The 24,832-nt window shown below is 41.5% G+C and overlaps 1 protein-coding gene across 2 annotated transcripts; it reads left to right on the top strand.

The window, feature by feature from the left end:
• The first annotated feature begins 4,875 nt into the window (after nucleotides 1-4,875).
• On the top strand, nucleotides 4,876-23,671 carry gprin3b (GPRIN family member 3b). 2 transcript variants are annotated; one of them, XM_007253706.4, is made up of 2 exons: nucleotides 4,876-4,991; nucleotides 18,416-23,671. In XM_007253706.4, the coding sequence occupies exon 2, from the start codon at nucleotides 18,502-18,504 to the stop codon at nucleotides 20,788-20,790; it is 2,289 nt and encodes a 762-aa protein (XP_007253768.3). In that variant the 5' UTR covers nucleotides 4,876-4,991; nucleotides 18,416-18,501; the 3' UTR covers nucleotides 20,791-23,671. The 2 variants fall into 2 exon arrangements, with proteins under 2 accessions (XP_007253768.3, XP_049337103.1); XM_049481146.1 differs by lacking the exon at nucleotides 4,876-4,991 and adding an exon at nucleotides 5,057-5,310.
• Nucleotides 23,672-24,832: the final 1,161 nt, after the last annotated feature.

Genomic DNA, 24,832 nt, shown 5'->3' with positions numbered 1-24,832 from the left:
ATGCGCAGAGCGGAGGGGTGCAGGATTAAGCCAGGGCCACGAGAGAGCAGAAACGCACCACAAATACAATCATGAAAAAAACTGAATACAGCTCAATACAAACACTGCAGAATTATACTCTTATAGCATCTACTAAAAATATAATTTAATAAGAATATAGTTAGCAAACTAAGAATCCCAGAGCTAAGAACTAAGAATGCCAGAACTGTTAAAGTTCTCTATGTTCTCTAGTTTTACCCAATGCATACAAAGCAATGGATGCCAGTGTTCCAGGGTGCCTCTGTGTCTATGTTACCTTCTGGCTCTCTCCTTTTAGTTTTCTTTTCATCTGTCTGGCCAGACTGGCGGAAGTCTGACTAGAGGAGGATTGGTCCCCCTTTATATATTAGCTTTGATATAGACAGATTTCTCAAGTCTCTCAGAAGCTTTCTGATAACCGCAAGTCAGATAAAATCTCCTGGAATCTAGAACAAGGTCCAGTTCTGGGGGTACCTCCCTGAAATAAATTTTGCAACTTGGCATGTCTGTATAAAGCCCAAAAAATCCAGCCCAGCACGGTCATTATGAGCCCGAGTCCAGTTTAATCCCAACATTTTTGGGCTGTTTGAATGAGCGAAATCTCTTCAGAATAATGTTAATTAAGAATGCAACACTGAAGAAGCACAGACATATTATTTAAGATGTTAAATGTTTATTAAGAACAGCTACAAACAGCGCAGCAAGTAAAATGTATAAATGCAGACAAGTGGAGGAGCTCATGTGTGCCCCAGAGCTATGTGATTATAACATTCTAACTTGTGCAACTTTTTTTTAAAACACAGTTTGATTTGTTACTTTGCTATATTATGATTGTCACGCCATAACTTTATATAAAATAAAAACAGTTAAAAAAACAGACGCCTACATCACAGTGTTTTAGTCCAATGATGCATTCCCTGTTAAAGTCTGTCTACTGGGCAAAACGTCTTCAAGTGTGCCTGGAAGTCTGGATGATCAACGTTCCTCCCAAAGTCTATTTAAACCTGTAATAATGTACATATCTGTCTGAGACATAACTTAATGAGTTACAACGAGTGTATATTAGAAACAGGTTTACAACAGCATATAAACAGAACAATCCATTATTCTTTTAAATAGCCAGGAGGCATCAGGACATCTGCCAATAAATCAATCAAGCAGCCAATCAATCTTTCAGTCAATCAATAAGTCAGTTTTTTTCCCATTTGATGAATAAACAAACACAGGGAGTAAGTAATGTAATGGCTGAGATGAAAGGAAACAGGTAGCTGAAAACCTTTTCAGTTGCTGTTTTAACAATAGCTGTGTTTTCTGCTCAGGTGTAAAATAGCACATAATAACTGTAATATCTGTATTAAAGTCTTATTCCCTGTTGTATTTCCCCTGAAAGGTTTGTTAAAACATGCAATCTCCCATAATTACTGTATTATTATTCTAATAATATTATTATTATTGTTGTTGATGGCAGTGTTATAGAGCCAGGATCTTTTAAAAGTGGCTGTTTGGCTGTTATAGCTAATATTTTCCTGGCACTGATGCAGGTTTGAAGTCAGCCTGGAAATTGGGGTCAGATTAGTTACGCAAACAATCAAAATTCAGGAGAGCCAGCGGGTCTTTCTGCAGTTTGAGTTCTGTGTTTACTGGCCACAGAACTCACACTCGTCCTTAGCACCCCCCCCCCCCCCCCATTCTCCTCTTTCTCTATGTGAGTATGTGTATGTGAGGAAATATATCCTTTTTGGGCAGAATCGTATAATTTATTCATGAAATCTTTGGTGTTTTCTTTACATTTAAAACATTTAGCTGACAGGAAGTGTTGCAGTTTGACAGTGACATTGACAAGGCAACACATGAGGCTACAGGATGTCCTGCAAATATTTCTGAGCTGTTATTATCACTTGTATTGCTACTAGGGGTGACTGACTGTCATATCGTTGCTGTCCAATGAAAAACACTTATCTCCAAAACAGCAACTTTACCGGATAGAAATTCACTGTGGCATTGTTTCAATAAGCTTCTGGATTTATTTCAATCCAGTGTTGCATTAATTTTTCACCAAGATCTTGCAGTAGCATTGATGATGGTAGAGTCTGACCACTGCACAAAGCAGCACTTCTCCATCCAGCACATCCCAAAGATTCTCAATGAGGTTAAGATCTGGACTCTGTGGTGAACAATCCATGTGTGAAAATGATGATCTCCTGCTACCTGAACCCTGAACTCTTTCACAATTCCAGTCACATGAATCCTGACATTGTCATCTTGGAATATGGCCGTGCCATCAGGGAAGAAAAAATTGATGGAATAACCTGGTCTATATTCAGTATATTCAGGTAGTCAGCTGACCTACTTTTTTCAATACATACTATTGCTGAACCTAAACCTGCAGACCAACTGCAGCATCAACCCCCACATCATTTACTTACTTAAATCCAGCTGCATGATTTTAGAGGTATTAAATTTCTTCTATCCTGACATACAACCACAGTCTTACAATATTATTACAACCTATATAAAGCCCTCCAGCAACAACATTTAAACCACCATGGATGCCTGTGAGCCCCCAGTGTCATTGTTTTTGAAAAACGAAACATGGTCACTCTGGCCAAGCTTAGCATAGACTTTCGTATCCAGCTCTGTGATCAATAATTCAACACTCCAGTTACCAAGCCAACACAATCTCACTAAATTGGACCACGGATTCCCCAACTTCTGCAAGTCTGTGTATGTCTTCCTGTTTACAACATCACAGTGCATCACAGGGCAGTGTGTGAATGTGTTTGTGCCTTTGCTGAATGTAGGTGATAAAACTAGCTGCTTTTAAAAGTGTTTTCCTTGTTTCTACAGGTAAAAAAAACATTTTAAGATTTAAAATGCTTTGATTTAGTATTATTGTTTTATATAGCTAATTCTGACATAATTTCTACACCAAAATGTTAAAATACATGATATGAAATTGTTGCTATGTCATTTCTGCTCACTTTTTTTTAACTGATTCAATTTTAAAATTTGTATAAATCTTCACAACTGGGCCTGGGCTCTTAAGGGTTAATACCAATGTGTGTGTGTGCCTGTATGTGTGTGTGTGCCTGTATGTGTGTGTGTGTAAAACAACACATTAGCAAATATAGAGAATATTGGAAAAGGACTGTGTATTGATTCCATTCAGTAAGAGCTGTGGACATGCATCAGTCTGGATTGTGCAGCAGGGTAATGAAGGCAGACTGACTCAAACACATTATTGCTTTTCCACCATTAAGAAGAAGCAGAGCTGCTTTAGTTTATTCTAAATGCACTCCTTGGTTTAAGATGGATTTCCCTATTAAGAGTTGCTTCCTCTCAATTGCATTTTTCCCACAAACTTTTAAGAGTGTGGGGGGAACAGTTCTTGTTGATTTTCCAATATAATATAATTTGTGTTCTAAAGTATGGTTGGTGATGTTTCTCTCTCATGGTTGCCCAGTTCAACTGCAATTAAATGCACACAGGCCCCTGTTTTACAGGACAGAATTTACTCTTATTTGTGATTTTCTCTTAATGACTAGCTGAATGATTGTGCATGATTGGCTGCATCTTCAAAAAGTAGCTGCAGCCAATCATGCAGAGCATACTCTCAACCAGAAACAACCATCCACCTGGAGGGCTGCATTGAGCACATACATACATTCCCACACCCCAGAGCATCCAGAGTATCCAATTTACCTGCCTGATATCCGTGTTTTTGGACTGTGCAAGAAAACCGAAATCCCTGTGGACACAATTAGAACCCGGAGAACATAGATAGATAGGATCTTGAACTCAAGACACCAGTGCTAAGAGGCAAATGTGCTAACAATTAAGTCAACCTTTATATATTAATTATGCATCAAAAGTGGTTTTGAGTAGAGTTATTTTTGACTATCAGTTATTTATGAATACCATATTTTTTGGACTATAAGGCACACCGAATTATATCAGTGAGCATCTATTTCCTAGCTTATTTTCATGCCTAAGGCAACACTGGTAAGGATGCCTACATGCCTGAGTAAACAAAACTGTAATTCTTAAAAAATATCTGTGCTTTTGTTTATTTATAGTAAGTTTAGATTTTCAATATTTTGTCTATGGGTGAGTTTTCAGTGATGTTTCTTCAGCACTAAGGCTGGATGCAGCAGCAATATTAGCACTTGTGAACTGCAGCGCCAGTGGGGCGTAAATGGGGAACCCTGAGTGTTCCAGTAACCCTGGACATAGTCAGCTAGCGGTTCGTCCCACCTAGCTTGTTTTAACACGTTAAACACGCAGACTACAGTCTGATATACTCACCTCTGAAAGGCAAAAAAGGTAGCACTGCAGTTAGCATCTAATGCTAATGCTGCTGCTCCCAGCCTTAGTGCTGGAGAAACATAACACTGTACTTCAGTGGAGTGACTTTACTGCTTCTTAATACCAGACTGGTAGAAATCATACGTAAAGCACATCGGATTATAAAGTGCACTGTCGATTTTTGGGAATAAGAAAGGATTTTAAGTGCACTTTATAGTCCGTAAAATACATATTATTTAATAATGTATTGTATCTTTTATAGAAGTGTATTTAAAGCCCATCATCTAGTATAATATAGTATATTATAAACTGACTCCACTGCTCCTCACTGATGATCTCTACTCCCTCCAGAGAGCTGTAGGGCTGTTCACTGTTCCTGATCTGTGTTTTCTCTCTTTATACTCCTTATAATTAACATTTTTCATCTAATTAAGGAGATTTTTCCCGCCACTGTCCTTTGGCGCGCTCCGGTGGGCGTGGCTTGGGCGTCACTAACGGTCGGATGAGAATTCGTTCAGTGAACAGAGAGAGAGAGAGGTGGAGAGAGAGAGAGAGAGTGTGTGTGTGTGTGTAAACGTCTGTGTGAGAGAGTGTGTGTGTGTGTGCGTGTGGAGAGGACGAGCAGCTCTGTGCGTAACGGAGAAGGATGTGAGACAAAGGGGAAGCAGGTAAGGTTTGTGTTAGGTGTGTTTCTGCATCTCTCTCTCTCTCTCTCTCTCTCTCTCTCTCTGTGTGTGTGTGTGTGTGCGCCTGCGTGTGTGTGTAAATGCACCGTTTTTTTCGCAAGGTCATCGTTAGGCTATAGAGACTGCAGGAGGGGGTCTTGCTGTAAGAGGGGGCTCGAGATGGGTGTTGCTGGGGGTTTTCTGGTAGAGGAGACCCTCAGACTGTTCATTCATCCCCCATTCATCTCTCATCTATCCCTCATTCATCCTCTTCATCCTTTCATCTCATCATGTTCTTCTGCTCAGGTTCTTCTCCTGCTCGGTAAGTGACCCAAACTCCTCCAATCTAATTACCCAGCTCATTATCATCCTCCCAATCTAACTGCAGTCCCGCTGTATACTGTGTACTAAACTAGCTCTAGTCCAGTATTACTAAAGTCATTGATACCACCATGGTACATCTGCACATTTATAAACCCATATGAACCCATATAAAGGCATTCTACAGTAAAGGCAGTGATTCTGGATGAAAGATCCAAATGAATTTAGGATATATTGCTCTTCTCTGTGGTGAAAACCCTGTTTTAATGCTTGTATCTAACAAAACAAGCATTCCAACATTGTTACGAATAAGAAAAAAATAACCATTTGCTATTTGCTATAGAGTATATAGATCTATAGATCTCTGTTCTACAGAGGGGTGAAGAATATATAGATTATTATATTGATATTGATTGTTTTTAATGATCAGTTTACATGGAAAGATTGGTGTCAGAAGTGGTAAGCTCAGTATTGTGTTAAAACCCTGCCCATATATATATATATATATATATATATATATATATATATATATATATATATATATATATATATATATACTGTGTATATATATATATATATATATATGAGAGGATAGAGTTTCCCTCTTTTTCTAGATCTAGATCCTTCTCGCTATGTATATATCTATGTATATAGGGCTGGGCGGTATGGTAAAACTGTCATAGCATGATATTTAAAATATATTTTTGCAATACACAATACAGCTTATTTTAAATAAAAAAAAAGATTTATTTCCAGTAGTTCTGTTGAAAATACGTATTATTATTATTATTATTATAGTATTAGAATATTTTATATTTTTAGTAATATTAGTATATTATAATACATATTTAGTAGGGGTGGGACAATAAATCAATATCTCTTTGCGCAATAAAGCATAAAATACTGATATTTTTAATTAAACACAGGCGCTCTAAACTCTTTAAGATTCTTCCCGCAATTTAACTTAGTAAACGTACTGCTTTATTACTCCATGTGATGGAGCTATAATCAAATGCATAGGGTAAATCTGTGGTGACGAATATTGGTTAGAAATTCTGTGATACTTATTCCTGGTATTTGCTTATTTATGAGTATTTTATTCTCTTCAGATGCTGTGAAGTATCGTAGAGAATTGTCTTGTAATATATATCGTATCACAGAATCACAGTATTGTGATGTTATCGATATCCTGGGCAATGTATTGTGATAACATCCATGTTATCCATGATATTCTTAGAAGAATATATTGATCACAAAATAAATTACATTTATAATGACACAATAAAATGTTGTATCCTAAACCTACGCCTGCGCTTTTGGTATATAATGTTTCTTTTCTAACCGAAATAATAAATGTATTTAAATATAATCTGTTAATTAATGGAAGCTTCTTCACACAGGTAGAAAACAAATTCAGTTATGAACTAAAAAAACAGTTTAGTACACCATATGGCAGAATTTTAATGACAGTAAAAACCTTGAGTAATAATGTTGATTCACTGCTGGCAGAAACAGATGGTGAAACAGAGGTGAAAGGTGATTGGTTCTCCTCTATTAGGCAGGTACAGACTTTTAGATGAATGTTCACTGTTTAGTGTTGTGCATCACTTGCTCTACTGCTCAGCTGTCTATGAAGCCTATATGTATATACTGTGTATTCGAGCTGTACATTGCTAAAACATATATGCAAATGCACACACAGAGTTTATCTAATCCCTGCAGAGAAGTATTGCCAATAAAATAATAAGTTCTATCTAGAGTATTGGCAGCATGACTAATGGCAGATGTGTGCAGGCTAGAGGGGTTTAAAGCCCCCCCAGTATTGAGCTGTGGAGCAGTGGAAGAACTGTGCTCACTGGAATGATGGAGCTCCATCCAGTTCTTTTGAGTGTGATGGGTTGGGGAGTTGGAGATGGGGTGGGGTGCTAAATGCAATCAAATCCTCACAGCAAAAGTCCAAAATGTAATAGAAAGCTCCCCTGGACAGGAGAGATAGTTACCCCAAAAGAAGCAGAATAAATCCTTGTGTAAATAGTCTTTAATTTAAGAATAAATAAGCGTCAATAAATAAACAAGTATTCAAATACTGCAGTTAAGATAGTGTATATACACTTAGTTATATTGGAGTCATATTGATATTTCAAGGATTCAAGGAGATTTTATTGTCATTCGCATCACATGTGGTACATGAGGTGGAACGAAATTGTGATCTCACGATCCAGTTTTACACCCAAAGAGCTGTTATTAATAGATATATAGATAAAAAAAGAATACAATAAAAGAAATAGAATATACAAAATAGATAGATAAATATCCCAAAGAATAAAATAAATAAATAGAGAGTAGAAAGGTTCAGCAACATGAAGTCCAGAGTGCAAGTGTGCTATAGCAGCATGATAATGTGAATTAGAGCAGTGGAGATAAAGTGTCTCAGTGCAAGTAAAGTGACCATGTTGGTAAACAGTAAGCAGTAATTTGTCCTTGGTGTCAGCGCAGTGTGTTTGTTAAGTGGAGTTTAGAGTCTTACAGCTTCCGGAATGAAGCTGTTTCTGAGTCTTGTTGTTTTGCACTTAATGCTCCGCAGCCTCCGGCCTGAGGGGAGTGGGACAAAAAGTGCGTGTGCTGGGTGGGTGGGATCCTTCCTGATGCAGGTGGCCCTTTTCCTGCACCTGGAGGTGTAAATGTCTGTGGTGCTGGGGAAGCTAACTCCAACAATCCTCTGTGCAGCCTTCACCACCCTCTGCAGTGCTTTCCTGTCTGCAGCAGAGCAGCTTCCATGCCACACATTGATGCTGGAGCACACGATGCTCTCCACCACACATCTGTAGAAGGAGGTGAGGACTGCGCTCCCGAGTCCAGCTCGTCTCAGCCTCCTGAGGAAGTAGAGCCGCTGATGTGCCTTCCTGACCAGAGTGGAAGTGTTGTTGCTCCAGGTGAGGTTGCTGGTCAGGTGCACCCCCAAGTACCTGTAGCTGTCAACCACTTCCACCGCAGATCCTCCAATGTGCAGGGGGAGGTGGGCATGCTTGCCCCTTCTGAAGTCCACAATCATCTCCTTTGTCTTTTTTACATTGATGCAGAGGTTGTTTTCACTGCACCAATCCTCCAGGTGTTCCACCTCCTGCCTGTAGCTGGACTCATCTCTGTTCGTGATGCATCCAACCACTGCCGTGTCGTCCGCAAACTTCACAATATGACAGCCTGGATGGAGAGGTGAGCAGTCATATGTGAGCAGTGTGAACAGGTTGAGGGGCTCCTCTCCTGGTGAGTGTGGGAGTCTGGTGCTGGGGGGTGTGTCAGGGTTCTCAAAACGGGCGTAGAACGTGTTGAGAGCCTCAGGCAGGGATGGGTCTTTGGAGCTTTGTGCAACGTTAGATTTGTAGTCCGTGATGCACTTGATGCCCCTCCACATGCTCTGTGGATCCTGGGAGGAAAAGTGTCCCTGGATTTTCTGAGCATATGCAGCTTTTGCCCTCTTAACTCCAGCAGTCAGCTCTCTTCTAGCCCTCCTGAGTTCATCCGAGTCTCCAGATCTGAAGGCAGCATCCCTGGCTTTCAGCGGGGAACGCACCTCTGCGTTCAGCCAGGGCTTCTGGTTCGGGTAGCAAGTCACAGTCTTGGTAGTAGTGACATCCTCCACACACTTGCTGATGTACCTGAGAACAGCAGATGTGTATTCCTCCAGATCCAGCTCCCCCTCACACTCAGCAGCCTCCCTGAAGACCTGCCAGTCTGTGCAGCCGATGCAGTCCTGCAGCACAGCGGCGCCGTCACTGGGCCACACCGTGATGGTTTTCTGTGTGGGTTTTGAGCGTCGCAGTGGGGGGTGGTATGCGGGGACCAGCATGATGGAGATGTGGTCCGATAGCCCGAGGTGGGGGCGGGGGAAGGCTTTGTAAGCGTCTTTCACAGAGGAGTAAACACGGTCCAGCGTGTTATTACCTCGCGTTGGAATGTTCACGTGTTGGTAAAACCTCGGCAGCGTGTTCTTCAGTTCTACGTGGTTAAAATCCCCCGCTACCGCGTAGAACGCGTCCGCTCTGCTAACATCTTGTGAAAAGTCCTGTATTTTTCATGGATGTATCTTCCAGAGACTGTTTATATCACCCTGGTATTGTTAATTTTAGGCAAAATAAACAATTAAAAAAATTATTTAAAAAAAACAATAGTTTCAGTTCCTTGTGGAATAAGCCATTTAAGGGCTCTGTCACTTTCATGCAAATAAGCTGTTGCTGGCTACACCATGTTTATGCTGAGCGTTTACCACACACAAGCTAGTTCATGCTTAACTGTGATAGAAGCACAAAACTCATTATTACTCATAGTACTTGCATCCCCCTTATCTGCTGACTTTCCAAGGACAGTGGGTACAGATCCCTCCCTCAGACGAAGTCCAAAGTTCTCAATCCAAAATGACCAAAATGGCATTTATTTAACTGATCTAGTGGATGGGGGTCTGGTGGGGGTTAAAGGAAGAGGAATGTTTCCAGGGTGGTTCTATGCAGGTTTCCTTATTGTGACATCATACTAACGGAGCCATCTATCCATATCCATCCCCTTTAACTTCCTTCCATTTTGATGCAACAATATTTGCAACTTTGTCTTAGGCTTGGATGAGTGTACGTTAGGGGTGAGAACGATACTCTTGGTGATATGTCAAAACACTAAATAAAAATATATATTTCAAGAATACACTACTGCAACTAAATTTAAATTATTTTTTATTATTGCATACAATATTATAGGAACACCCCTAACTGAGAGATTACAAAATACAAAAAAAATATATCAGATTTGTAACAGAAGTCAATGATCCTATTAATGAATGTCATGATACTAATAATAATGCTCTCCAAATATCTCCGTATATCCAGGATTAAAGTAAAATAAATGATACTGGACAGATATAATCTGTCTCTAGTAGATATATAATAGGAAATAAGAACAGTATTTCTTTTAAAAAGAAAAATTTTCTTTTACTTAATACAGCAAAAATGTAGTGATGTGATGATTAGTGGTGGGTGATATGGCATGATAGTTCAGGGTAATTATATCGTTCACAATATTCCCCTAGTATACGTTGTGCAGCTGTAGTGTGTGGAGAGATGTTTGCGGTTCAGGTGAGGTGTGAGGACAAGCCTCCATTAGAGTATAACTGGTACAGCGATGCATTGCTGTTACCAGGATAAGACTCTCAGCAGCGCTCCATCCTTGTGCCTGCGAGGAGAGGATTTTTCAGTCTGGTGGGTCTCCAGGGCTTTGTTGTGCTAGAGGTTGATGGCAAAAGTCACAGACGAATTGCCTGATAGTAAGCAGTTCTCTCTGAATCCTCAGATTTGACAGGAGATATAGACAGCACAGGGTGAGTCACATCATTAACAAAAAGAAGAATCAATGCATCTGCAGCGGTTTGTACATGTAAATAGCATCAGCGCCGTAATGCAGTACAATATGTGCTGATTTTACCTTTGTTTACCATAAATGATTAACAATATGTGTATCATTAGCTGTTATTCGACTGTTACTTTTGGTGCATCGTGTTTTCGGTGCTTAGTAAGTCTCATTGTTTCCACATTCCTTTGCCTTTTTTTTATTAGCTCCGTCGAGCCTATAAGAGCATTTTTTTTAATGATCAGGACCCCACAGGATCCACTTGTACCAGCACACTCTAACACCTCATGCACCACCACCATGCTAATCAGTGTTAGTCGTTGCAGTGCTGAGAATAATGACCCACCACCCAAATCACTCTAAGTATTGAAGAACAAGGTAATAATATCAGGATAATAATAAAGTATGCAGAAAAACAGATACAGGACTACAGTCTGTAACTATAGAACTAGAAAGTGCCCCTATACAATAAGTGTATAGTTACAGTTAAGCCCATCATGATAACTGTTTTTTTATCAGACAACATATTGTCATAATATAATGATAATTAAATTATAATTAAATAATTATTAAATAGCTAAATAAAGCGGTCGCACCGTTTTAAAATACACTGAACATTTAATAAATCATAGTGTGGAATTTGTATGATTTCTTTCCTCATCTACTCCACACCAAAGCCTCGTCTGTATGTTTGGGGCGTGTTTTTTTTGTATTGGTCATTGCATAACTGGCTAAAATATTAGTCATGTTGATTTGTATGTGAACAAACACATTTAAAAAATGCATAATGGTCAATATTGAGGACAGAAAAAAATGGACAATTTATGACAATTTATTGAACAATAAGTCGATAATGTAGTTATCATGACAGGCCTAGTTACATTACATTACACTTGGCAGACACTTTTGTCCAAAGCGACTTACAATAGTGAAGTACAAAAGTAATAGAAGTTAAAGGTAAAAACATCTTTAGATAGGGCCTAAAGGGGGTCAAAGGGAAAAATGGGATAGAGGATTGAAGGAAGGTAAGAAGGAAATGAGGTTAGAAGTATTTAGTGTGTTAGACAGGTTAGGAGAGTAGGTGCTCTTTGAAGAGCTCAGTCTTCAGGAGTTTATTAAAGATAGTGAGAGATTCTCCTGATCTGGTAGTAGAAGGTAGTTAGTTAGAGGTGTTAGGAGAGTAAGTGCTGTTTGAGGAGCTCTGTCTTCAGGAGTTTATTAAAGATAGTGAGAGATTCTCCTAATCTGGTAGTAGAAGGTAGTTTGTTAGAGGTGTTAGGAAAGTAAGTGGTCTTTGAAGAGCTCAGTCTTCAGGAGTTTATTAAAGATAGTGAGAGATTCTCCTGATCTGGCAGTAGAAGGTAGTTAGTTAGAGGTGTTAGGAGAGTAAGTGCTCTTTGAAGAGCTCTGTCTTCAGGAGTTTCTTATAGATAACGAGAAATTCTCCTGATCTGGTAGTGGAAGTTACAGTTATAACATTAATTTAAAGGGTAACTAAAACCCCTGATTTTTTGTTGACTTCAACCTTAGGTCAAACTTGAAATATGCTAAAAAAATGGGAGGAGTAGTTTGGGAAGGGCACTGGGTGATGTATGGGTTTAGGGGCGGGTCAGAAGGGAGAGCTTTTTAAATAGGACTGGTAGTTCATTACTTCAAAGGAACACATTTCAGTTACTAATGGAAAAAAATATGGTTTAGGGATTAATGGCTCTTAAAAGAAAGCCACTTTCTTTTAAGGCATTTAAGGTAGATTCAAAATGCTAGAGACCTGACTTCACAACATGGGTTTGATTTAATGCTGTGTATCAGTTTGGATAAAAACGTGCAGTGTCTACAGTAGAGCGCAGATTATGCTCAATCTTTACCATTCCTGCAGTTATGAGCTGAGCTGCTAGCATGTCTTCACTGCTCTAATTAGGGCCTTTCCAAGTGTCTCCCTGCTGTTCAGCATTGTTGCTTTACTTGACCTATTTCTTCTCTTTCACTCTTCTGCCTCGACATGCCACAGCCTGTACTGTGGCTTGATCAATAACCGGTGTGCCTCTGTAGTACTAATTGGTCTATATATATGTGGGTGTGTGTCAAAGTGATGGCACTGGATACAGTATGTGATGAATATGTGTTTAAACTGAGGTTATTTAGTCAGTAATACACAAGAGAGGGTGCTGGAATGTGAGATACTGGCACAGAGCTACTGCAGCCTTGTGCTGAGCATCAGTACACCAGTACTAGAGCTCACGTTACAGTACGAAACTCCAGGGCATTGTTGCAGTTATACTGCAGTTCTGATATTCTGTTTCCTTTATCATTAGATTTTAAGATGAAGAGAACAGTCAATACGTGAGGAACAGTTCATAATCCACCAATCATCAAGGTTTCAATTTCATTAGAAGATGTTACAGGCTATATTAAGCCTATGGCATGCTCCAAAAACTCTGGCTTTTTGGCTCCGAGTTACATTTCTGACCCTTGTGTTTAAATATTGTGTTTAAAATTCAAAGGTGATTGGGCCTTTGCTGTAGCTGCTCCAAAAAACTTTGGAATAATCTTCCACTTTTTATAAAGGAATCAGCCACAGTGGATATTTTTAAGTCCAGTAACGGGTCCAGTGGCGTGCAGTGAATAAAGTGGGTACTGTCAGGTGCGGGTGCAGGGAGGACGCGGAGGCGGACGCAAATGCAAACAAAATGGGATTTATTAATGAAAACAGGACTGAGGAAACAGGGGAAAACATGGAGCACTGACAGACGATAAACGTACAAGGATCGACACCGGGGAAATGGAACACGGACCTTAAATAGAGGTGCACACACACAGGGAACAGGAAACACCTGGGACGAAGGGGCGGAGCTACGAATGAACACAGGTGAGTGGAAAAACACTGGGAAAGAAACACAGACCTGAGAATAACACAGACATAAGCAGCAGACAGACTAAATACCTGACAGAACCCCCCCTTTAACGCGCAACTCCCGGGGCGCGTAAAAACAGATCCCCAGGAGCCGGGCAAGAGGGGGTGGAAAACACAACAGGATACCAAACAAGACTAAGACTGAGCACAGACGAGAGGAGACTGGCCAAAGGACGGGACAGGAAACTGAAACACAGACTGGACCCTAGACAACAAAGGGGACTGGACTGGAGATCGAACAGGGGACTGGACTAAGGATGTGAACGGACATTGGACGTTAGACTGGACACTTGACACAAATGGAGACTGGATATTGGGCAGGACAGGGGACGGGAAATGAGACTGAACAGGGGACTGGACAGTGGGCATAAACGGAGACTGGACATTGGGCTGGACAGGGGATACAGACTGGGACTGGATTGGAGACTGGGGAGGTGGGAAAAGCAGAGACCGGACAGGGGACGAGAACTGAGAATGGACAGAGGGCTGTACATCGGGCAGGGATGCAGACAGGGCAGGGGACATGAACAAAGACTGGACAGGGGACGGAGACTGGACGAAAGACTGGACTGGGTGTTGGACATTAGACTGGGACAGAGACTGGACTGTGGACGAGAGAACCGGGACAAATACACTTACAGGGACAGAAACTAGCACATTGACGGGGACAGGAACAGAAAAACCTAAGGGGACAGGAACATGAACGAACACAGATACGGGGACCAGGACAGGGAGAGACAGGGGGACCAAAAACATAGGAGGGTGCCCAGGACCAGCAAAAGTCTGTGGGGACAGCCTGGGGGCAAAGTCAGGAGGCCTTGCTGGCCTAGGGACACAGGGCCTAGGGCCAAACATTGTTCTTGGAGCAGGTACAGGAACAGGAGCGGCGGGCACCGCTGGCACTGGAGCTGAAGCAGTGGGTACCACGTGGGTGGCAGGCACTGCAGACACAGGAGCGGTGGGCACCGCTGGCAGTGGAGCTGAAGCAGTGGGTACCACGTGGGTGGCAGGCACTGCAGACACAGGAGCGGCGGGCACCGCTTGGGCAGGCGCGGCGGGTGCCGCGGGCACAGAGTCAGAGGCGGCCGGAGCCTCGGGCACAGAGTCAGAGGCGGCCGGAGCCGCGGGCACAGAGTCAGAGGCGGCCGGAGCCTCGGGCACAGAGTCAGAGGCGGCCGGAGCCGCGGGCAGCGCTGATACAGCTGGCGAAGACGCCGATTCAGCGGGAGCTGAGAGTCCGGCTGCCGCTAAGATCCGGCCTGGAACCGCAGATTCAGCAGTGGGCGAGGCTGTAGAAACCGGACCGGAGCTTGCTTCTGGAGCAGGAGTCGCAGACCTGGAATCCGGCCGGGCTGGAGAGCTGGAAGCTGGTGGGGCTTGAGAGCTGGAAGCCGGTGGGGCTTGAGAGCTGGAAGCAGGTGGGGCTTGAGAGCGCGGTGGAGCTAGCAGGCTAGCTAGCTTAGCCGGAGCTTCAGAGAGCGGCGCTGCCGCCGGCGCTTTCTCGGGGGGCGGCGCGGCCACTGCTGAAGTCTTGGGGAGCGGATGAGCCGCGGGGGTCTCGGAGCGCGGCATCTCGGCCGCGGGATTCTCGAAGCGCGGATGAGCCACGGGAGTCACAGAGCGTGGCGTCCCATCCGCTGGCTTCACGGAGCGTGGCGTCTCGGTCGCGGGATTCTCGGAGCGCGGCGTCTCGGCCACGGGATTCTTGGAGCGCGGATGAGCCACGGGAGTCACAGAGCGTGGCGTCCCATCCGCTGGCTTCACGGAGCGCGGCATCTCGGCCGCGAAAGTCACTGAGCGCGGGTAGAGTACAGCCCCTGGGGGAAACGGCAATGGAGTACGGCCTCCTGCTCGGAGCTACTGGGCGCACATCCCAGGTAGTCCCACGGGCTGCGCGCCACTTGCCTCGGGTACTCATGGCTACTGCCAAACACGGGATGAGACCCGAGGCTCAACGCACCAGCCCTTAGCGCCCCCCCAAGAAAATCCTCCCCCGTAAAGGGATCCTCTTCATGCTGGCGGGACCCCTTAGAACGTCTACCCCGAGGCCTGTGGCGTCCTTTAGGCCTCGGGGATTCCAACGCCGGGGTCCCACATGGTGCATGGCGGATCGCCAACCTGGAGCCGGTCCACTTGTTTGCTGCCTCCATGTTTAGGTCGATCCTTCTGTCAGGTGCGGGTGCAGGGAGGACGCGGAGGCGGACGCAAATGCAAACAAAATGGGATTTATTAACGAAAACAGGACTGAGGAAACAGGGGAAAACATGGAGCACTGACAGACGATAAACGTACAAGGATCGACACCGGGGAAATGGAACACGGACCTTAAATAGAGGTGCACACACACAGGGAACAGGAAACACCTGGGACGAAGGGGCGGAGCTACGAATGAACACAGGTGAGTGGAAAAACACTGGGAAAGAAACACAGACCTGAGAATAACACAGACATAAGAAGCAGACAGACTAAAGACCTGACAGGTACCCCTTCGGTAATCCAGCATGAGCTCCGATTATTACCAAGCAACGCGTAGCCCCTTCACCACAGAGCTGAGAAGGGGTTAGACAGCCATGGCCCCGCCCCCATAGTGAAAATCATGAATCTGATTGGTCCGACTTTCAACTTTGCTAATAGATTCATTACCTCACCCTTCTTAAAATCAGGAGAAGGGTCATGCAGTCACGTGGGGGCAGAAGCCATTTTAAAAAGCTTTGATTTCCTGTAGCAACTAAAAACGCAGACTAATGCTTTCTCTGAAGGGTTAGAAGGGCCTCACTACACACCACTGGGTCCTACAGGTACTTTAACTGTATGTATAAATAAAGTACAACTAGGAACAAGAATGTCCTACATCTAGGTAACTTTCCCAACACTTATGGTGTACCTGTTCTCTATAAATCAGTAAATACAAAATACTTATGGGGTCTTCTCGTACTAAAATGTAGGCACAAATCCTGCAATTTCCCTGAACTTGTGGTGCAAATTTCATCTAAAATAATATAGAATTATTTCGCCCTTTGTTCATGGCAGTTATGAAGGCTTCATTCCACTCACACTCCAGGGAATTATTATTATTCTAATAATTTTATGAGTTTGAAAAAGAAGATGAGAATTTGATTTATGCTTTTAAAACTGCCAAGGTTGGAGCAGCTAAATCAGGGAGGAGTAGGAAAAAAAGTTTGTAATGTCAAGACTAAATATTAAATAAATAAATAAATATATATATAAAAATACATAAATATTGTATATTAATGGTTAATAAACCCACACCTCACCTGATTTTTACTGTTCGTATTCCCACAGTACTTACTCAGTGAGTATTATGTAGTGTACAGTGTTTTACAAGGCGGGCTGTATTACAAAGCGTTACTTTAAGTCTAATTTAAAAATCTGTTCTCTCAGGCATTTGAGTTCTTAACGGATTATGCTGTTAGCTTTGTCTTGGTTTATTGTCTCATCATCAGGTTCTTTCATACAATAGTTTTTTTTTTCTTTTCTATTATGTTTTTTTTGTGTTATTTTAAATAAGGGTTGTCTTATTGAAATAAATTTATAAATACATTTTATTGCACAGTATTTTGGTCTGTGGCACTCTGTTGTTTAAATGTTCTATATAAATAATGATAACTTGACTTGATGTGACCTTTCATATCAAGTTTTCTATTTGCAAGCTCCAACTATTCCAATTATCCGTTCCACCTTAAATGGTGCAGCAAATCATGATTCCTCTGATCCCTATGTGTCTCACACAACATACTCTACTAATGAGTATTGTTCTCTTATACACTCACAGTGTCTGTATGTATTGTATTTCATGCACTTACAGTATGTGCTGTTTAATAACAGAATAAAAAATCCAGCATTTATCTTTCGTTTTGTTTTAGGTTAAATACCGACACACAGTTTGCCGCACATGTTTGTTATTTTTCCATATTTTTTTTTACCATTACATAGATTAAGCAGCATAAATGTATTTACACTAAATGTACAAAACTACAATTTAAACTGTTACCAACAAATCACAATATGACTTAAAATAAATTAATTATTCACTATTTTCACTTATTGTGCAGAACACCAAATATTTGAACCTAATACTTTAGTTTGCTAAATATTTGATGGATCCCTATTTATCCCTGTTTACTGTAGAAATGAATGAAATATCTTAAAAGCCCCAACATCAAATAACATTAATTTTATTCCTCTTTTACTTTGTTATGAAAGGTGTTTTTGTCTTGTATCCGTGTGCATTGTTGCTAGCATATATTGTATATGTGGCAGTGTAACTTTACCTTAGAGTCTTGGAATCTGCGAGTTTTGGCTAGAGTGCCATTACCGTGCAATACTGGAATTCCTAGAGACTTCTCTCAGCCAATTATTATACTGAGTGGACAGAACTAACTGTGTTATATATAAAAAAACAAAATGTACAAGTTCAAGTCAGAGTAATGGATTAGATTGTTAGGAGTGGTTGCTGCTTTATTGATCTGTTCCGTTTTTATCTGTTTCCTTTTCTTCTAAATGTCTTTTTTCTAAGCACTGATTTTTTAACTGTACTCTTCTCATTTATCATTCTCTTACAGATAGATGTCTTGTCCAAATGTTGTAATCAGATTTTGAAAAGTTGCCTCAAGCATTTAGTTGAAAGTGAAATACTGCATCTCAGTCCTGGCTCCTGTTTTTTATGTCTTCCAGAGATTCCTATACACATTTGTCACAGATAAATGTGTAAATTAAAGTAAAAAATATTTTTATATTTACTGTTCTAAACGTGTCTTAACATATTTCTGTTTCTGTGTCGTAGGAAAACTTTGGAAGGACAGTAAGTCTTCCAGGACACCACCACTGATTTTGGAATATTTCGATTGAATTGATACAGTTGGACTCAGAATGGGGTCTGTCCCAAACCCCAAACGGACTGTTACTGTTCAGATGGTCCCACAACTGACTAGCACGGATACCTTGGGTAACAAAGAGACAAACGCCAACTGGGACCAGGAATCAAATTTGAATACGAGCCGGGGGCACTCCTCTGCTCAGAAAAAGAAACCAGATCAGGATAATATGAATCTGAAGTCCTCCTGTAAAGGTCCTGCACATCAGGGAGACATAATCTTGGAAGGAACATCCAACTCTCCTTGTTCTGGCAGTGGAGGTCATGGAAACCCTGAGGCCCAGGAACATGCAAACACCAAGCTGGGTCAATGTGTCAACAATGCTGAGGAAGGCCACAAGGATGGCAATGCTAATTCAAGACCATTATCAGCCCTTTCTGCCAAAAGGGACGATGTTTCTGTGTCTAGCCCGTCATCTGTTGTTACATCACCTCAAGCTGACAAGGAGACGAATGGCAATGGTGCAAAAATGGCAGCTGCCAAGGATGGGTGTGAAGATAAAATACAAAATAGAGTATCAGCAACTGAGGAAACCATATCCTCTACCGGTTCAGGGCATAATCAGAAACTAAGCGACACCAACAACCCAAAGCTGACCCAAACAGACTGCACTATGCTTTTACCCCAACAGAATACACCTGCCAGCCCTGGTAACTTAAAACAGGATGTTAAAAAGGACGTAAACAAGGATGCTTCCTCTTGCACTATGAGATCTGACCAAGACCTGGCCACCAGAGTGGATCAGATGAAGAAACCACCACCTGAATCAACTGCGAAACCTGCAGCGGAAGTTTCCTCAAGAGGAATTACAACAGATGTTTCTAAACCAGCAGAAATCTCTCAGCCAAAACAGAGCAACGAGAACGCAGTCCAACCAGAGAAAGCACAGCCAATACCTGGTAAACAGAAAGATCATGAATCTGGATGCTTAGCAAGCAATTCCAAACCCGACCAGTCCCCTTCTGTCCAGCCCCCAGTCCCAAAAGACAGTATTCCCAATCGCCCTGAGACCTCCCCAAATCAATCCTCCCATACACAAGCGATCAATGAAGCAATTCAAACACAAAACTCTGCTTCAGAGGACAGTAAAAAGCACTGTAAGCTCTACTGCGAGGCTTCCACCATGACCTCTGCTACCGATTGCAGCCCCTTGCCCAACAAACATCGCCAGGATGTGGAAGTACAGGCCGTAGCTACAGTCTGCAGTCGAGCTGTAGCGACAAGTCCCAGTCTCTTTAAGCCCCAGCCCAATCAAACATGCTTCCCTGCTCAGACAGACGAAGCCGAGGACCTGACAGTAGTCTACAAACTGGACAATTCAGAGGTTCCTTCACTTGTACCCTCCCAAATTCTGATGGGCACTTCCATTAGTTCAACTTCCCAGACCATCATGACCATATCAGACAAGGTTTCCCAAGCTGGCAGCGTTCTGGTGCACACAGATTCCGCCCAACAACAGGAATCCAGACTTGGAGCCAAGCCTAAAGAGCCTGGGCCTCCTCTGTACAACACCCAGAAAGGATATCCTCCACTTCAACCAGTTTATCAGATCAATATTGAGTCGGTCAGCCAAAACAAGCCTTCAGCTGAGGCTAGCTGCCACAGTCAGGGTAACAAAGCCTCCCCTGCGCCTTCCGCTTCAGACACGTCGAATCAAGACTCTGTAGGGAAGGGACTTTGTGAGGTGCCTACCACAGCATCTGATCAGGCCTGTCGAGTTCTGTCTGACACAAGTGCTCAGTCAGAGCAAGCAGCCAAGCCTCCTGCTGCTAAATCCCCGCTTTCACAGCCCGCGCCCCCTCCGCAGGAAGCCGTTCCATGCGTAAAAGCTAACAAAGCCAAAACAGAGGCTAAGAAAGCAGCTCCTGTGCAGTTGTCAAGTTCCGCATCAAAGGACAAAGGCAAATCCAAGGTGGCTTCTTCCAAGTTGGAGCCGGAGAGGGACAAGAAGAACGAGGACAAGGCGGCCAAGCAGAACAAGAAGAGCGTACACGATGTGGTTTGGGACGAGCAAGGCATGACTTGGGAAGTTTACGGTGCGTCGCTGGATCCCGAGTCGCTCGGCTTTGCCATCCAGAGTCACCTCCAGTGCAAGATCAAGGAGCACGAGAAAAAGATCGTAGCTCACACGTCGCTCAGGAAATCCATGTCCGGTGGACCCACTGACTCACCGTCGGGGAGGAAGGGCAAACGGAGGCAGGCTAACGTGTTCAGGTCCATGTTCCAAAATGTCCGACGCCCCAACTGTTGCGTACGCCCACCCCCGTCGTCCGTCCTGGAGTGAGAACTGCTAAGTAAAGGCGGTCCCACGGTTGCTTGTTGCAGGATATTACCTATATTCCCCGAGATTGTTCTAGTGCAAAGCATGACAGAACTAATACCCCACCGCCCCTTGTTCCTGATGAAGAAAATTTTTGTGGCATTTAAAACCTGTTGGTGATATGAAGTCGGTGTTAGAAGGTGGAAAACTGTCTTATTAGAGGAAATATTTTTAGAGATTTAAAGAAGATTTACACATTTGCAGTCGACACCATAAGTATTTGGACAGTGACACAATGGTTGTAATTTTGCCTTGGTTTGCCATGGATTTGAAGCAGTCTGCCATTTATTTTAAAGCAAAAAGTTCCTTTTTTCCTTTCTATTCCTTGTTACCACATGGTTCCTACATTTCCACAGGCTTAAAAGTAATTGGACGAACTAACATGCTCGTTAACGTCATCCTTGGGTTCCAGACTTCAGGCAATCACCTAATGCTGAGTTTCTTCTCTTGAGATGCTATATGCTTTATCGGGGTGTTATTGCAGGCGTATTCAGTTGCTGCTGGGTTTTGTCTTTCTGCTTCAGCTTAGTCTTCAGTTAGTGAAAATCATGCTCGGTTAGTTTGAGGTCAGGTAACTGTATCTGACATTTAGGATAATTTCAGAGCTGTGTCCAAAACCAGTGTGTAAAAATACTATAGAATAGGGCTGAACGAATAATCGTTTTTAAATTAAAATCACGATTTGAATGGATGTGATTTTTTAATCGCAGGAGCTACGATTTGAATTATCCAATAATTTAAAAATAAGCCAATAATTAAAAAATAAAACTGACAACTGCATTTAATCTGAAAACCCTGGGAATATTTTATGTGAAAATAAGTTTATAATTATATTTGATAGATATGTTACCACTAATACAGGTTTAGGGTTTAATGGATTAAAAATAATCACAATATAAATCGCAATATTCTGTGGTAAAATCACAATTAATTTTTTTTTGCCCAAATCGTGCAACCCTAGTATAGAGCATTATTAACAAGTTAAATAGGAATTATTTGGTACACTTTGTTACATGTGAATTCATTGCTGAACATTCTAAATGTCATTCTTCCTCAAAGAAGCTGCACACAAATCTTTAAATCAAACATCACAGTAAATGACAGTATATATAGTGTATTGTGGGATTTATAGTATTGCGCTGTGTTTTTTTTAGAAACTGAAAGTAATTTCTACAGTCTAGTTTTGAAACTGCTTATGTATCTTGGCCTGAAAGCAGTCGGGATTAGTTTCTCGGGGGGACGTCTGTGAGAAATATTTCACACTTCTACTCAGTGATAAAACTCCTGCATCTGGACTGCACCTGAAAAAACAGGAGGACCAGTGAGTTTTTGGTATTCTCTGCGGTCACATGACATTGCGCTCAGTAGCTCCTCCATTTCCTTTAAATGTTATGTTAATATGGATCTCCAAGGAAACGTTTGCCCAAAGTGTAATTACGGTGCATAGCCGTTGACAAATATCTATTTTATTAAACGCGAGGTGATAAAACTCAGATATGAAAATAAAGACTGAAATAAAAATTACCAGAGCTCAGCGAAAAACAGTAGATAATTCAGGCTGTAACTTTTTTTAGAGGACATCTAAGAAAAACACATACATGGTTGTTTCAGACTTGAATAAAATCATAGAGGACCCCCATAAAAGAGAAAATTAACCCAGGACCCCTTAAGAAACTAATCCTGTCTGGATAGGGCTTAATTTTACACCACTGGCCAAGTAAAAAAATGTGATTTGAACCCCAACCCCTATTTTAAGGTATGTTTTGGTCATTATCCACTATCTAGTTGAATCTGAGCAGAGAGTATATCTCTTTTTTTTTTAGCTGTCTGGTCCTAAATAAACAGCAGTTACCAAGCACTAACAGTGCCTCCACCATGTTTAACAGATAATGGAATGCTTTGGATCAATGAATCCCTTTTATCCCTTTTATCCTCCATACCCAAAGTTCTTGATCTTGCTTTTTCTGTTCAGAGCTTCTGAATCTTGTTCTAGATCTTGGCAGGCTTTACTGAGGTTTTCTAGCAAAGTCAGCGGTTTGCCTTTTAAAGTAAACCCTACCTTCTTGTTAATGTTATTAAATTGATTCAATTTTGTCAAGAGGTTTTTCATCACTAAGAAAAGAAGTCAGTTATCTTTCACTATTTTATCTTCATGTTCTTCCAGGCGTTTTGATGTTGATCTTGCTGGTGCATTGCATTCTGTTGGTAGATTGCTATTTTAAGAATCTACAAAATTGACAATTTTTTAAGTTTCTGCTCTTTTTTATTTATTTTATTGTGGTTTAATGAGAGCTTGTAGGACTTTTTTAATCTTAGCTCTTTAAATTATCATGTAATAATGAGGAAACTGATGAAAACTGCTTTACTATTAAGCCTGTAAAAATGGAAAATGAAAATAATTCCTAACATTTTTTTTTGTTTTAGTTTTTCACTTCAAATGCAAATGCAAGTTGCATACAGAGGCAAAATGATTAAAATTGTGTCACTGTCCTGATACTGTACCTGACTATGCATTGCACTGATTATCAGATGTAAGCATACTAATTATACTTTTTTCAAACTCTGTGCAGATGGATTGAAACCCTTATTGTACTCCTATTACAGTAAACGTGTTTGGTAAATATTTGTTTTGCATTTTTAGGGGTGAATTGGCCTGAGTTTATAACATCCATCAGTTTGTTTCACAGACTCATTAAATTAGATCGGTAGTCTTGATAAAGAGTAAAAAAAGAAATCCACACTCTGTGCTTGTTGTCATATAGTAAGCCTATGTGTATCTAGGTGCCATATCCAAACACAATGTTACCTTGATTTTATATTAAAATCATGCAGAGATTACTGTAAACTCTTGCTTTATTCAGTCTTTTCATAAGAAATGTCTTTTTCTGTGTTGAGTTTGAGATGTTTTATTTAACAGCTAGTTGCCCTCGTTTTTTTTTTTTTTTTTAACACTTGATTACGGGTCACTTTACCTTAATTACAGTGTGTAAATTACCTTAATTACAGTATAGTGCTGTCAGGTAAAGATAATTCGATGTTTTAATTGTATGTTTAGTGTAGGGCTGCACGATATATCGTTTAATCATCGTCCAACACGAGTTCTGTGCAGATATTTCCAGCTACAGCTGAAAGCATGCTTTTAATCCCAGAAAAACATTCATATTCACCTTTTAAAAAGCAATTTAAGTGCCTGATTAAAGGGCCAATTACTGTTGTTTTGCTGTTTTCCTCAGGATTTGAGTGCTCGGGATTGGCCCTGCATTGTTTAATATTTTGATATATATTGTCAAAAATAGAACATTTGCAATGTATATTTTTTTCCAATATCGTGCAGCCCTAGTTTAGTCTACTTGTCTGTTTTAGTCCACTGTTAAGTTAGTTTGTTTGGCTTATTTTATCATTTCACCTCATTCATTTTTGGATTGAGGTCTGAGGGTTTTGCTGGTCAGTCCAAGTGCCACAAGTGTTCCATCATGTCTGTTGAATTGATCACACTCAGAACAAACACACCTGTGCACCATACATCCATTCTCCTAGAATTATCATTTTAATGAATGATGGATCTTTGGCACAAGCTGCTGGAGTTGCTCATTTGGCTCAGTGTTTAAGTTCCCCATGTTGCTTCCATGTCATACAGGGTTGAATTGTTTGACTGTGCATGGTGTAGTATGTTTTTAAGGACAGAGTGAATGAACACACAGGGCCCTGTATTAAACCCTGCACAAGGCACGTTCAGACATCCCAAGTTGCAAAAAATAATTTCAGGGACATTTTGGTTTATCTAGGACAGTACACAGCAGGGTTAGCCAGTAGACTTTGTCTGAAGGAGGGATCTATATACATTGCTTGCTTATCTTATGTTACGTTTTAGCACCTTTCCACTACCCCATCTCCTTTCTTGAACTCTATCACTCCTACCAGACCCTATATATCAGACAGGATGGAGGGGCTGGTGTCCTACAACAAGCAGAAACCACCAATCTCTTCCAGAATAATCAGAAGCTTA

This window comes from Astyanax mexicanus, chromosome 7 (assembly GCF_023375975.1).
Source record: "Astyanax mexicanus isolate ESR-SI-001 chromosome 7, AstMex3_surface, whole genome shotgun sequence".
Classification (NCBI taxonomy): domain Eukaryota; kingdom Metazoa; phylum Chordata; class Actinopteri; order Characiformes; family Acestrorhamphidae; genus Astyanax; species Astyanax mexicanus.
Note: the sequence above shows the minus strand (reverse complement) of the source record. Positions and strands in the feature narration are given on the sequence as shown.